This window comes from Triticum dicoccoides, chromosome 3B, assembly GCF_002162155.2.
Source record: "Triticum dicoccoides isolate Atlit2015 ecotype Zavitan chromosome 3B, WEW_v2.0, whole genome shotgun sequence".
Taxonomy (NCBI): domain Eukaryota; kingdom Viridiplantae; phylum Streptophyta; class Magnoliopsida; order Poales; family Poaceae; genus Triticum; species Triticum dicoccoides.
In genome coordinates this window covers 755,225,751-755,240,007 of record NC_041385.1, presented here as the reverse complement: position 1 = coordinate 755,240,007, position 14,257 = coordinate 755,225,751, and the positions used below count along the sequence as shown (strand labels likewise).

Sequence of the window (14,257 nt, the reverse complement as noted above, 5' to 3'; positions counted from 1 at the left end):
AAAAAAAAGGCGCCACAGGAGCACCGAGGCGATCGGCTGGTGGCTCCTCGCCGCCATATCCGGTGTCCGGATCCTCCCTCGCGGCGGCGATGACGCGTGCTTCGCTCCTGACCAGCGGTCTCTTCTCCTCACCCGCCGTCCTCGATTCGTTTCCCTTCTTCTTCTGTTCCAACTTCCAACGCTGACCCAAGCATCCTCTCCTTGCGAATTACTCGCATAGCAGTAACTAGCGGACGGGTGGCAAGTGGAAGCAGAGATCGGTCTCTATATCCATGTGGATTCGCCCAGGTGGAATGGAGTGCATAGGTATGGACACGACCTCGCAGGATTTGCTTCTCGTGACAAATGCCTGTGAGATGTTTGATGGAATGCCTGCCGGGACCTCTTTTCATGTCGAACTAGTTCCGTGCACAAATCTGATGCTTTTCTTGTCCTCGTACCTCATGGTCTCGCCTTCTGATTTCGGAGCTCAAATCGAGTAGGGTGATAAATTCTTGATTTTTTTGCTGAGAACACAATGTCTGAACTCTGAAGATAACTGATGCACATTTGTTTAATCCACACTCTGGCCCTTCCATTTCTTACAATCACACGGTTGGTGGTACAGTAGCTCAAATGCACAATTAGTTCTTCCTCTTTTTGTCATGTTTGGTAAATCTGTTGCCTCGCCTCCTAAACAAAAACTTCTGAAATGCCAGGTGCTGGCCGCATACAATTCGTAACATGCTGTTACAAAATTTCACATGAATGTACAAAAGTCATACTTTATTTTTTGTTTAACTTTTGCCAGTAGGTTACAATCTTTGTGTACAACTGCACATACTAAGTTTTTGAGTTTTCCAATAGAAGGCAAAGAGTTGGCCAAACTAGGAGTTTAACACTTAACAGCTATGCATCCCTATTGCTAACAAACACTTAAAAAAGGGGGGCAGCCCCAGTGCATGTAGCTCCCGCTTGCGCAGGGTCTGGGGAAGGGTCCGACCACTTTGGGTCTATTGTACGCAGCCTTTCCCTACATTTCTGCAAGAGGCTGTTTCCAGGACTTGAACCCGTGACCTCATGGTCACAAGGCAGCAGCTTTACCACTGCGCCAAGGCTCCCCTTCATTGCTAACAAACACTTATGCAGTACAATTTCCCAAACAAAAATATTACTATATGGTAAATACCCATTGCATGTACTGTAGTTTCACCACTTGTACGCGTAAAATCTCTCCATCCTCTGCTGTTCAGTCAAGGAGGCTGTTTACCCGGTCGCCGCCTTCCTCTGCATATCCTTTCTGCACTTGGTACTGAGAAAACTGAAGCTATTGTCAATCTCATCAATACACTGAGCATCTCTCTATATCTCGTATGTCATTCCCACACGCAGCAGCCTGTTATGTGGAACACATGTGATCTTCTCTGGTTGCCTGAAGTTCTTCCTCATGAAATTGTAGGCGTAGTCAACTATTATTTTCTTCACCAAACCGGCATTTTGCTCCGCCACCACGTTAGTTTCTCCCAGTAGATGGACAACACCATCATCCATCCCTCTCTGAATAAACTCTATCTCATCCATTAACCCGTTCACTGGGCTAGCAGTGATTCCATCCAAAAACCTTTTCGGCAACCTTGCATCTTGAACTTCAACAGAAGGCTCCATTGTATCTCCTGATTCTTCGAATGCATTATCTTCTCCTTCAAGGGAATGACTACTTTCGCTGCAGAGTGATTCTTGATGGATGAATTGCTTCAAGTTCCCAATAAGCAAGTTCTCGAACTCTCTTGGATCTTCTACTTTATTGTTGTAACCATAGCGCACCACACATCGGAATACCCTGTATTCTCTTGGCTCCACATATCGGAAGAGGAACCGTTCATTTGTTTCTATATTGCTGATTGGTAAGTACTTTATTGAGGTAATCACAAGAACTGAATGGATGGAAGGTACTTTTTCTACCAAATGGGGCAGTATGGGTGGGATTCCTTGCACAAGCTCAGAGTACAGAACGCCTATTCCTGGCAACCTAGCAAGATTTCTCCTTGTTGCCAAATCTGCCACATAGTTGTTTGACACTTTGTTCTTGAGCTCGTATTTGTACCGATGAACATGAACATAGTGCCATGTGCCCATTATAAGCATCAAAATTGCTGCAAAACCTAGTGGCAAGTAGCCACCTTCTACAAATTTGTAGAATGCTGAGGATAAGTACAGGAGCTCTGCGCCGCCAAATATTATTGGAAAGAGTGCAATCCACAGCAAACTTGTCTTCCATATCATGGCCATTACCAGTGTGACTAGAAGTGTTGTTATGAACATCACAAAGACGACAGCAATACCTGCATATATGATGATTATATTAATATTATAAAACTGATGCATTATTACTGAAAGTAATGAAGTGAATTTGGAATGTGGATAATACTTGTTACTTCTTTGATTTTATAAGAATAAGTTGATGGGTCAAGATGCCATTCGAATTTGGAAAAAAATGGACCAATCCGGTATATTTTAATCAATTAATCATGCTATGCAGACATTGTCATATCTTACCTACAAACTTATATATTCTTGCTGAATTCCATAATTATCATATGATGATTTCACTTTTCTGGTTTTGGCAGCCTAAGCAGCAACGGCAATATAGCATATTAGCGAGTAACGTACTACTTGCCGACAATCTAGGCAAATAGACGAGGGAAAAAATCATTTTATAAGCAATTGCAGTGCATCTGTGTTTATATTGAAATTTGCGGTGAAGGCTATTTAAGAGAAATTGCATGAAACAGTTGTGTAAGGGAATAATAGAAGCGTGAGATATCTCAATCTTATAGCAGAAATGATCTTCAGTATTGAATTATTTACACCTTTCTTTATATAGAGTTGAGGATTTTCTTACCATATGCATTGCCAATCTTGTCTGTAGTTTGGAAAATAGCTGTCACAGCTACACATAAGATCATTAATGCATAGTTGATCTCAGGGATGTAGACCTGCCCATGATACTTTTTTGAGGTGTGAGTGACACGAACCCGTGGAAAGCAACCAAGAACTTGGGACTGAGCAATGATTGCAAAGGCACCAGAAATCATAGCTTGGCTTGCAATTATAGCAGCAGCCACGGCCACCACAAATGTTGGCCAATATAATGGACCTGTGACAAAATAAACGAGTTTGTTGTTAAATATTAATCTTTGAGTGCCTAACTCATTCAATTTCTTAGCTGATCCTCTTATGATCTCACCTGGGATTGATTTGTAGAATGTATCTGCAACATCTTCAGGGTGGATGCGAAGATATGCAGCCTGTCCCATGTAAGCAAGCAGTACTGATGGGAGCAGAACTGCAGAAAAGCCAATCTGCAGTGCAATACAAATTTATATTAATTGTCTAAGTGGAATAAATGGAAAGTTATGAATAAAATTAATTACAAATTCATTGATCGAGGAAAGTATTTTTTTCATAATACTGTTTTATATAATTCGAAAGGATTTATTTTCCATAAGCATAACTGCACAGAGTTTATTCCCTCTCCAGTCCCCCTTTCTGTGCATGCACTCAAAATCAAAATAATGAAAAGGCTAATTATTCAGATGAGTTGCTTGATTACCTGAATTGCTCTCACATTGAAGTGACCAAGGTCAGCAAACATTGCTTCGGTTCCTATTTCAATAAAGACACAATATCCATTTTCAAGACTTCTGAATAAATAAGGAACATTTATTCTTTTTTCAATATCAGTGCAGCACCTTGTGGGCCTATTCTATTAGTTGACATCTTAGGGTGAACAATTGCAAAGTTCTGTATTGAACTCATGACATGAAAATACCTGTAATGCATAAGATAACACCTCCAAGAGAAATCCAGCCGTCCTTGCCATTTCTTTGGAAATATTCTACTATATATTGTGGGTTGAATGCTTTCAGAATGCCAGTATCATGTTTGATCAAATTATAGATTCCAATGCCAGCAATTAAGATGAACCATATAAAGATTACTGGGCCAAATGTGTAACCAACTTTGTCTGTGCCAAAGCGCTGAACAAGAAAGAGGACGATCAGAATGCCGATTGCGATGCCAGCAATTTGTCCTGTTGATGAGATCAAAAGAGTCAAATAAAACTGGCACTCTAAGATAGTGACAAGGATGTAACTTTCACTGCTAAACAGAGGGATGCATCCTAATGATTGGTATACCTTGAGTTAACGACTTTGCTGATTGCTTGATTCCCGTAACTGCACTAAGCACTGTAACACAGTAAAATGGCAAACAACTCTGTTAGCTAAGTTGAAAGCAATCATGCTTATAAATATATTACAGTGCAAATTGGGCATTCTATCATCTAGCAGAATAATAAGCTGCTCTAATACTGTTCTGAATGATAATTTCTCTGTTCGATATTTTATCCCAATAACAATTATTTAGCATGAGCATGTGTTCAGTTAGTTCATAAAGTAGATGTGGCACATTATTTATTCAAGAGTCCACATGTTTTAACTATCCGGTTGCATGCGGGTTATTTTAAGCTGACAGGAGATGAGCTCAAGAAAGGAAGGATGCTCACCTGAAATACATGGAGTTAGCACACCGTCACCAATAACCATTGATGTTGCTAGAATTGTCACTAGGAAAAGTATGACCTTAAATTTCGGGCTGTTTTCCATCTTTTCCTTAATCCAATGAGCCCGCTTGACACGATTTGTGGGAGACTCTAACTTGTAGTGAGAGACTGTTGCATCTTCAGCCTGCTGGTTCGGTATCAAGCTAATCCTAGCATACCGAGATATCAAGGAATAAAGTGCAAATGTTCCACCTGCAAAGGTTGTGAACTCATAAGACATGACAAACTAACATGAACAAAATATTGTTTGCATGCATATGGTCTCTTAAGTACTCCCTCTGTCTCATAATATAAGAACGTTTTTCAAGCTATGTAAGCTTGAAAAACGTTCTTATATTATGGGACGGAGGGAGTACTTCTTATCACATATTTTGGGTTTTCTTTTATGGAACTAAGTGCCTAATGCTCAGACCCTGGCACTTCTAATGATTGTCAGTACTCTGTAAGATACTGTCTAAACCAATGCAGTGGGATTGTTGGAATATTTATGTTACCATTTATTTTTCTATATTTTGCTCCTATGGCCATTCGTTTCTATATTTTTTTTAACAGAAACACTGGCTGTAAAATCAGCACAATCTTTTCTAGTTTTTTAAAAGTCTTCTCTGTAAACATGCAATTTCTGTCAGGAAGATAAGTGGAAGGTATTTACTTACCATCGCCGTTGTCATTAGCTCTCAAGACAATGAAACAATATTTCATCAATGGAAGGAGAAGCACAGTGTAGATAATCAGGGACATGACACCAAGGAGGTCATCTGTGTCCTTGATCCCACCAGTAAAGGTGCTGGAAAACACATAGAGGGGCGAAGTTCCCATGTCCCCATAAACCACACCTAGGCTCTGGAAGGCCAAGTGCAGTGTCGTCGCCCAGCCAACCTGCTTTGCAGGAAGAAAGAGTAGAAAATCAGAGTCAGATTTCAAAAAATTACATTCACCTCAAGTAAAGCAGCTTATTAATATTCTCAGTTGTTTGATTGTGCAAGCTTAAGATGTTAAAGCAGAAGTTAATTAATATGGTTGGTTGTTTGGTTTTGCAAGCTCATGATGCTGAAGCAGCTGCTATGTTTAGTTACTTCACGTAATTAAGTGATAAGTCTGCCATGATGGGATGACATCATAATACATTAGTTACTTTTAGCAGCCTTCCTTGACAAAACTGTGCTGTCTGTAATATTACAAGCGCATACTGTTATCTTTCTGTGAGATTTCTTGTTTGCAGTTCATGAGAAAGCACCCCATCATAACAGGAACCAGAAAATGTTGATGCAGCTCCCTTGCTTGTATTGTAAGGAAATGAAGATTTCTGTTGAACCGAGGAAGAGAGCAAGGGAAGAACAGACCTTGGCTGCATAGCTATAGCCACCAGGAATCTTCCCGGCCTCCATATGCAGGGAGTCGAACCTCTGCAGCCTCCTCGGGGGCGACGGCGGCACCTTCACCGACGCAAACGCAGAGCCCGCTTCAGCAGCCCCATTGCCGTTTGTTTTCAGAGGCTCAGCCATCGTGGAGGTACGATGATGATCTCTCACTCTTACCGGCCTTCTGTGTTATTGTTTAACAATGACTTGCTTTTATAGGCACACACCGGGTGGGCCCAGGCATGACAACAGGTTCGTTACTTTTCTCTGTAAACCGCGTGTGATCTGAACCTGTGGTGCTGGGGTATGAATGTGGGATCCTCGTGCAACCAACAGGCTTCTCACTGAATGTTGGTGAAGTCAAATATTGTTATCGTTTGCTTTAGTCGGTCTCACCCTAGCCGTCTTTCTACGCCGTAGTCGGGAATCTTGTGATCTTGAACAGTAAGGTAACCAGGGAAGGTGGCTACGGGGGATGGCACGGTGACTTTTCTGCATGAGCTTCTCTTGTCACCTGTGACTTGTGAGCGTGTTTCATTTGCAGTTTATCTCTGCTTACTTCGTGGCAGTGTAAAGAAAATTTCAATGTTGAATATGGTTAGAAAGTTAGAATATGGGCACTTAGATGGACATCATGAACTAATCACCATGTCTCAGATGAAAAAAGAACTCTATGAACACGGATTTAACTGCTCATCGAACTCTGTGCTGATATTATCTGGTGAAAACTTTGTTTCAGAAAAAAAAAATCTGTTCTAAGTTCTAACAACATGGTTGCACTGCATTAGCAAATGTTTACTGTTCTAAACTTGATTTTTGCAACCCGTTTAGCAGGCCCTGTGACGTCTCAACCAGAAGCCAGCCACACATGCCATCTCACCATCAGACCCGTCAAGGGCTTTGAACAGTGTGTAACAGACGGCCCAAACCGGCAGGCAAAAGGATTGACCCGCGGTGCCGTGCGCCCGACTCGAGCAGCCGTTCTAGGCGAGCGGAAGACGACAAGGCAACAGCAGGCCCGCCCGGTGGTTTCAACTCCCTTTCGTGCGAATTGCGATGCGATTCTCCCAAGCCGGAAGGCGGGCTTGACCGGACACACTGACTGACCATGTACTCCGTATCATGTATGCATGCTTTCTCGCGCACGCAGGATCTTCCCGGAGAACGGTCGTCCTGATGGTGGCATCCCAAGTGATAGGCCACTTGCCTCGCCAAAGTGGCCTGGCTCTTTTGACCGCATGCACATGCGCGTGATCTGATCACATCACCGAGGTACGTACTATGTCTTGGGTTTTTCGCACGTCGATTGTTGCTTGAACTTGGCTGCTTCTCCTCCTGCCAAAACTTTCCAGGCTTAGTCAGTCAGTCTCCGGTGCGTGTGGCATGGGCAGTGGATTAGGAGCGAGCAAGTAAACGCCGCAGCATCGCTGCTGTGCTGCCAATGTTCCACTGCCAGCGTAGCTTATGGTGGTTTTACCAGTAAGTATAGTTCATTTTTGGGATGCTAATTACCAATCAAGCGCACGCGGGAATCTTTCGCCTCGGTATTATTTTGAACTCGCAAAAATCTCCATTTTTGAGTTTTGCTTTTGTAAGAAATAATTTGGGGGTTTCTTGAATGGAAATCGAGGAGGAGGCCTACCTTATTTTATTTTTTTGAGAAAGAGAATCGCCTGATGTTTCAAAACAAAATCAATAAAAATCACAAGAGGGGAAATAGTATGCCTGTTGACTTCACTTGCTGCTGGTAAAGAAAAGCATTTGGAAAATCATGGGCATTTAATTTTGCTTGAAAAACATGGTGCGATGGTCCATGAATGAATGCTCGCTTGCTTTGTTTGCCGGTTGTTCTTGCTGGTGTTTCGTCATCTATGTATTGAATGATGCTCGTGCGTATGATGACATAGCCGTTATTCGGGTTGTGATCATCACATCCAGCTTCAGCCATCTTCCTTGAATCTTGACCCATCTCCCCACCCCTACTTGCCATTCCCATGGTTTTCGTTTATATGGGAAATTTGGGCTACTTTTCTGATGACATCACTTTTAAGCCCATACGGTCACTTTTTTAGAATTATTGCCCAACTTTATTAATGCATAATGTTCATAGGTACAAGGGTATCATCATACGGATTACACAACCAAACATGGCGTCCTGTGTCTAGATTACATGCAAACTTGACGAGATTGTGTGCTTCAAAATTAAAATTCCTATGCTTGAAAATAAATTTACAAGATTGAAACCTAGCCTTGCGCTCCAGTATTTCATGCAGAATTGCACCGTGACTTCGTCCGGAACGTTGCTCAATGTCATTCACCACTACCTGACAATCTGAGGCAACACAAAGCTTCTCTGCTCCTAGATCAACCGCAAGTGACATAGCCTCTTGACAGCCCAAAGCTTTTGCGCTCCTCTTTCGGTGGACACAATAAGGCAACACTTTCGGTAGATTTAACTACAGTAAGAGACCTCCTCTACAGAGTGAGCCACCGTGGACCAGAATAATGAGGAAGCAACGGTTTTCCTGGTTTGCGGGTCATGGTTGACCGGTCCACAGTTGACCGGATGACCATTGACTTTTCAAGAAACTGCATTTAAAAAAATAGGAAATTAAGGAAATTTTGCAAAAATTCAAAACAAACACCGAATTCAAAAAAAGTGTGCGATTTTGAAAACTAAATCATGAATGTAATTTTTTGTGCCTTTTGAAAAAATGTCATTGATTTGGAAAAATATCATTACTTTTAAAATATAATTTAAATTAAAAAAACCACGAATTTGAAAAAAAATCTGATTTCGAAAAAGTTCATCAATTTTGAAAAAATGGCAAATTTGTAAAAAAATTGGTCAAAATAGGAAAAACTTCGTGGATTCGACAAAAAAAGTGGATTAAAAATTCATCGAGTTTTAAAAAATCATGAATTTGAAAAAGTTCACGGATTTTCAAAAAAAATCTTGGATATGATAAACTTCGCAGATTTTGATAAAAAAAAGTTCAGAAATTTGGAAAAAGTTCATGAATTTAAAAAAAATCACATTTTTGAGAAAGGGCACAGATTTGAAAAAAAAATGAATTCAGGAAAAGTCTGTTCATTTATCACATCATAGAGGCCTGATGGTGGCGTCCCAAGGGGTCGGCCACTTGCCTGACCAAAGTGGCCTAGCTCTTTTGACCACATGCACATGCGCGTGATCTGATCACATCACAGAGGTACGATGTCTCGGACTCTCTTTGCACGTCGACTTGTCACTCGGCTTTGGCCGCTTCTCCTCCTGCCAAAACTTTCCAGGCTTAGTCTCTAGTGCGTGTCACACGGGCGGTAGAATAGGAGGAGCAAGTAAACGCCGCAACATCACTGCTGCTGCTATGTTCCACCGCCGCTCTGCCAGCGTAGCTAGTATGAAGGTCTTATGGTTCATTGGGCTGTCACTACAGTGTACGCTGGGATCTTTCGCTTTGGTATTTCAAAGAAAATTTATCGCTTTTTTAAAGGAGGATTACCCCGGTCTCTGTATATGAACGATTCATATAGCAACACCAACAACAACAAAAATCTTTTGGGTTTATCTTCATAAGAGTGGCTGCGTTTTTACGTTGGCTCGCCAAGCCTATCACAACCCTTCTTCTTTACCCGGGCTTTGGACCGGCTATGTTGAGACAACATAGGCGGAGTTTGAACGATCCATATAGCCATTTTTATTAATTATTCATAAAAATCTTATAAAGTAGTACATTAGGTAGTCCGAAGCCACCGTCTTAACAACAACTGTCGCTACTCCTATCAACTTGATGAAGGGGTGCCAATAGTCCGAACCTAATAACAAACAGACGCGCCAGAGCCTAACATCTAAAGCCAGAGCCCCAACCGAGCCACATACTGGGTTTGGGGTACAAACCGGTCCGATGCATTCTCATGTGTCGTCGCTGCCGTCTTCCACCAATCCATCTTCAGAGCAGAAATTAATGCACCGACCTTGCCAGGTCTCTCTGCTATCGATGCCACCATGATGCCAAACATCGTCCTCCTCCTGCGCGAGTCCATCTTCGCGCATTGGACGCCGAGTCTTCATTGCACCATGCCACCGAGATCCGCCGCCATCAATGAGTAAGATGAAGCACCGCTTCACCAAAGAAGCGTCCACTGGTCCCTCGAGCCCGTGGACACCTCCAAGAATGACGCCCTCAAAGGGAAACGACACCAGAGCGCCGTCGTCATCCGATCTACTGATCTAGGGTTTCCCCTGAGGGTAGAGGATAAAGGTATGCAGCTTCTTCACGGCGATGCCTTCAAGAAGGTAACGACACAAAAGAGCGCCACCATCGCCGGTCTTGGCAAGAAGTCGAGAATGAGGTTTTCACCTGGATCCACTCGATGAACCTCCATCTCGCATCGTGTGCACGGACCACCACCGATCTCCGCCGCCGCGGAGCGAGCAAACTACTCTGGCCAGATCAGATCTGACCGGAGGGCCAACCACGCACGCAGCCGACCAGACCACCAAATCCCTCCGTGCCGCCGCCGATGCGAGGTGCCGCAGCGCCACGGCCACATCCACCGCCGCTCGCTGCCAGGAGAGAGCCACCGCCGGGGAGGCTCGGATCTAGGGGCGCACTTCCGCTCGCCCGGGTGCCCCGCGCCACCCTCGCGCACGAGAAGGAGAGGCTCCTCCGCCACCGCCGTCAGCCGCCCGGGCTTTGCTCGACGGCTTCCACTAGCAGCGGCGGAAGGAAGGGATAGGAAGGGGAGTGACCAGCGGCTAAGATTGGGGCCCCTCGGCCGCCCATGCGGGTGCGATGAATGGAGGAAGTAGCGGGCGGTGATGGCGCTCAATGAGTACCATCGTTCCTAAATTTGCTTTTGTGAGAGTTATTTGGTGGTTTCTTGAATGGAAATCGACCCGGGGTAGCTGTTTTGAAACAAAATCAATAAAACTCGCAAGAAGATAAAAGCATGCCATTGTTGTTCAATTTACTTGCCGGTAGAGAAGGGCATTTATTTTGCTGGAAAAAACTGATGACGTGATGACCAATCATTCCCGCAAAAAAAAAAAGACGTGATGACCAATCAATGAAGGTATATGTAATTTCCAAACGTTTGGATTTTATCATTAGATCCGACTGACGCGGTGGCTGTTAGATTCGCTTGTCGCGCGTGCAGAGATTTCTCGGAGGGAAAAAGAGCGCCCAAACGTTTTCGTGTTTTTAATTTAGGTTCGCTAAATTTCATACTCTATTTCCGAGCGGGAAAAGGACAAGGAGGCAGACCCATATGAACGAACTCATTTTTGGAAGGATCCATGCATTGTGTTTGTACTTGCGCCAACACCGCCGTAACCTTTTTTACCTAAAAAATTGATACTATCTCCGTTTCGGTGAATAAGTTATTCACGTAGTTTTAGGTTGACGATTTAACCATTTAAATATGTATTATATGTGACAAAAAATATATATTCAGAAACTACAACCTTGTAGAAATCTAGTGATATACTTTTCATGACATATAACACATATTTAATTCCTCAAATCGATGACCTAGAACTACGCGAATGACTTATTCACCTAGACGGAGGTAGTACAATATACGCCAGCCCCTCTAGTTTTTTGTGTGTGAATAGCATGGTAATTGAGGAATCGTAGACCTGATAAGTTATGTGCCAACACCGCGTTGAACTTTTATTCACCGGAAAAAAGTTGATGAAATATACACCCGATAACTTCTGTGTGAATAGCATGGTAATCTACACGCTGCAGGCCTGATAACTTATGTACCTCGGGCATGATAACTTTGAAGGGGGGGGGGTGAGTTTGTTGAAACATACAACGGTAAATTACATGGTAATAGACTTCCAGACGTGATAACTTAGCTACAAACACCATGATAACTTTGACGCGTGAAAAAAAATTGTTGAAAACATGCTTTAATAACTTTTTATATAAATAGTGTGATAATATAGGCTCCCAGTCTTGATAACTTAGGTACAAACACCACAATAACTTTGACCCATGAAAAAAATATGAAAAACATATCACTAATAACTTCTCGCGTAAATAACATGATAATATACGCTCCCAAACATGATAACTTAGATACGAACACCACAATAAGTTTGACTCATGTAAAAAAGTTGTTTGGAAACATACTCCAGTAACATCTATATAAATAACACGGTAATATAGTCTCACGGACCTGAGAACTGAGGTGCAAACACCACGATAATTTTGGCCCGTGAAAAAAAGTTGTTGAAAACATACTCTGATAACTTTTTGGGTAAATATCATGATAATATAGGCTCTCGCTCCTCTGATAACTTAGGTAAAAATTCACGATTACTTTGACCCGTCAAAAAAGTTGTTGAAAATATTTTCCGATAGGATCTGTGCAAATAACATGGTAATATACGCATATCAGAGCTGATAACTTATTTAGCCCAGACATGATAACTTTTGACCCAAAAAAAAGTATTTGAAACATGCCAACATGGTATCTAGTTTCGAAGGTTTTTTGCGAAAACATTTTGGATCGAATAGGCGATTTGAGCTACAAGACATTTTGAAATTTCAAAATAAAGAGAAACTATGATGACATTAGTTTTCCTGCACTTATAGTGCATTTGCACGTGGGGAAAAAGATGGAAGAAGTCATTTTTATGCTTGGAATTTGCCTATGTAAACATTGTGGTAACTTATGTAGCATAGATGTGATATCTAGCATACCCTAGGCGTGGTAACTTTTTACCCGAAAAAAAAGTTGCCGAAACATATCAACATGGGGTCTGGTTTCGAAGCTCCTCGTCGCAACGATTTTTTTTTTGTGAAGACGTTTTTTTCAATCGGGGAGACGGTTTGAGCTACAAAATATTTCAAGTTTGAAAAAAAATCTAGGATGACATCAAATTTTTCTTCCTTTAGTGCATATATGCATGTAATTAGAGGAAGGAATGCACGTGAAAGGAAAATTAGTCATTCTAATGCATGCATGTATATAATTAAAGTGAAGTAACGATCATTCTCGTCTATTGCTAAGATCCGAACGTTTGGTACTTATAAAAGTCCATGGATGAATGCTCAAAATGCTTTGTTTGACGGGTCCTTCTTCTTCGTGTTTCGTCACGTATGTATTTGATGATGGTCGTGTCTATGATGCCACAGCGGTTGTTCAGGTAATTGGGATCATGCTATCTAGCTGCAGCCATCTTCCTTGAATGTTGACCCATCGCCCCACCCCCACTTGCACTCCCTTGTGAAGTGCGATCAAGGGAAAGGATTTTTTTAGAAGTAATCAAGGAAAGGCCAAAAATAATTAGTTAGGACTTAGAGGTACCCCTTCTAAAGATCACTTACACCTTCTTTAGTGGTGACAAGTGATGCACTGTAGGTCGTTCTGGCCTTTTTTTTTGTAAGTTCATTTTTTTCAAAATATTTTATCTCTTGAACCCTGTGTCCAAATCATAGACCATTAATAGTTGCATTTCTTACCCTTAGAAAAAATAGTTGGATTTCTTACATCAAGATCTTTGAAAATAAATCCCATGTTAATAGGTTTCATCAATGTATTCAATAGAAACAAAAAACCTAGAAGCACAGTTGTAGTTTTCACTTTTGTTGGAAAGCACAACAAACATAAATTGTGCTTCTCACGGAAGTACAGCTTGTGTTTTTCTCTTTTCAAGAAGCATGTTGTCCTTTTACTTATTTCGGGAAGCACAACTGTAAGAAAAAGCACAGTTGTACTTCTCGTGAAATCGTAAGCTATGATTTTCATGGAAGCACAACTACTCCCTCCTTTCATCTATATAAGGTCTAGTGCGCTTTTCGAGGCTAATTTTGACCAAATGTTAGAGCAATAATATATGACATGCAACTTACACGAAGCAAACGGTCAAATCCGTATGTGAAAGAAGATTCCAATGATATAATTTTCACATTATACATCTCATGTATTATTAATCTTGTCAATAGTTAAAGGCGGTCTTGAAAAATGCATTACAGTATTAGGAAAAAGCCTATACACAGGATCTTACCAGCAGGGAGTTTTAAAATAAGGCGCTGCTGCAATTTATCAGTAGCGCGCTCCACCAGAACACGCTGCTGAAAGAAAAGTTGTAGTAGCGCGCCTCCACTAATCCACGCTACTGCTATAATTCCCACGACCCCGCCACGAAGCTAGTTATAGCAGCAACGCGTTAACTAGAAGGGCGCTACTGGTAGGCAGTTTAGTAGTAGCGCCTTTACCAACACCGCGCTACTGCTAAAACTAGCTATTTCCCACCACCCACGCTTCTCCCCCTCAA

General features: G+C 42.0%; 1 protein-coding gene and 1 long non-coding RNA gene across 4 annotated transcripts; one reads left to right on the top strand and one right to left on the bottom strand.

The window, feature by feature from the left end:
* Positions 1-750: 750 nt before the first annotated feature.
* LOC119278291 (potassium transporter 5-like) lies at positions 751-6,142 on the bottom strand. 2 transcript variants are annotated; one of them, XM_037559652.1, is made up of 9 exons: positions 5,947-6,142; positions 5,260-5,482; positions 4,547-4,795; positions 4,179-4,229; positions 3,812-4,072; positions 3,593-3,645; positions 3,227-3,341; positions 2,882-3,136; positions 751-2,321 (listed from the first exon to the last, which is right to left on the bottom strand). In XM_037559652.1, exons 1-9 carry the CDS (start codon positions 6,106-6,108, stop codon positions 1,342-1,344), a joined length of 2,349 nt encoding a protein of 782 aa, XP_037415549.1. In that variant the 5' UTR covers positions 6,109-6,142; the 3' UTR covers positions 751-1,341. The 2 variants fall into 2 exon arrangements, with proteins under 2 accessions (XP_037415549.1, XP_037415548.1); XM_037559651.1 differs by having other exon boundaries at positions 2,882-3,341.
* Positions 5,988-7,701, top strand: LOC119278292. Of its 2 annotated transcripts, XR_005137686.1 has the most exons (4): positions 5,988-6,115; positions 6,184-6,216; positions 6,799-7,236; positions 7,317-7,701. It is a non-coding gene; the product is annotated as an uncharacterized LOC119278292 (long non-coding RNA). The 2 variants fall into 2 exon arrangements; XR_005137685.1 differs by having other exon boundaries at positions 6,799-7,701.
* Positions 7,702-14,257: the final 6,556 nt, after the last annotated feature.

Coding starts and splice junctions, on each gene's coding strand:
- LOC119278291 (XM_037559651.1), bottom strand. CDS start 6,108: ATGGCTGAGCCTCTGAAAACAAACGGCAATGGGGCTGCTGAAGCGGGC. Junction 4,230..4,546: donor GCTAACTCCATGTATTTCAG/GTGAGCATCCTT, acceptor ACTGTGTTACAG/TGCTTAGTGCAGTTACGGGA. Junction 3,646..3,811: donor TGTTATCTTATGCATTACAG/GTATTTTCATGT, acceptor TTATTGAAATAG/GAACCGAAGCAATGTTTGCT.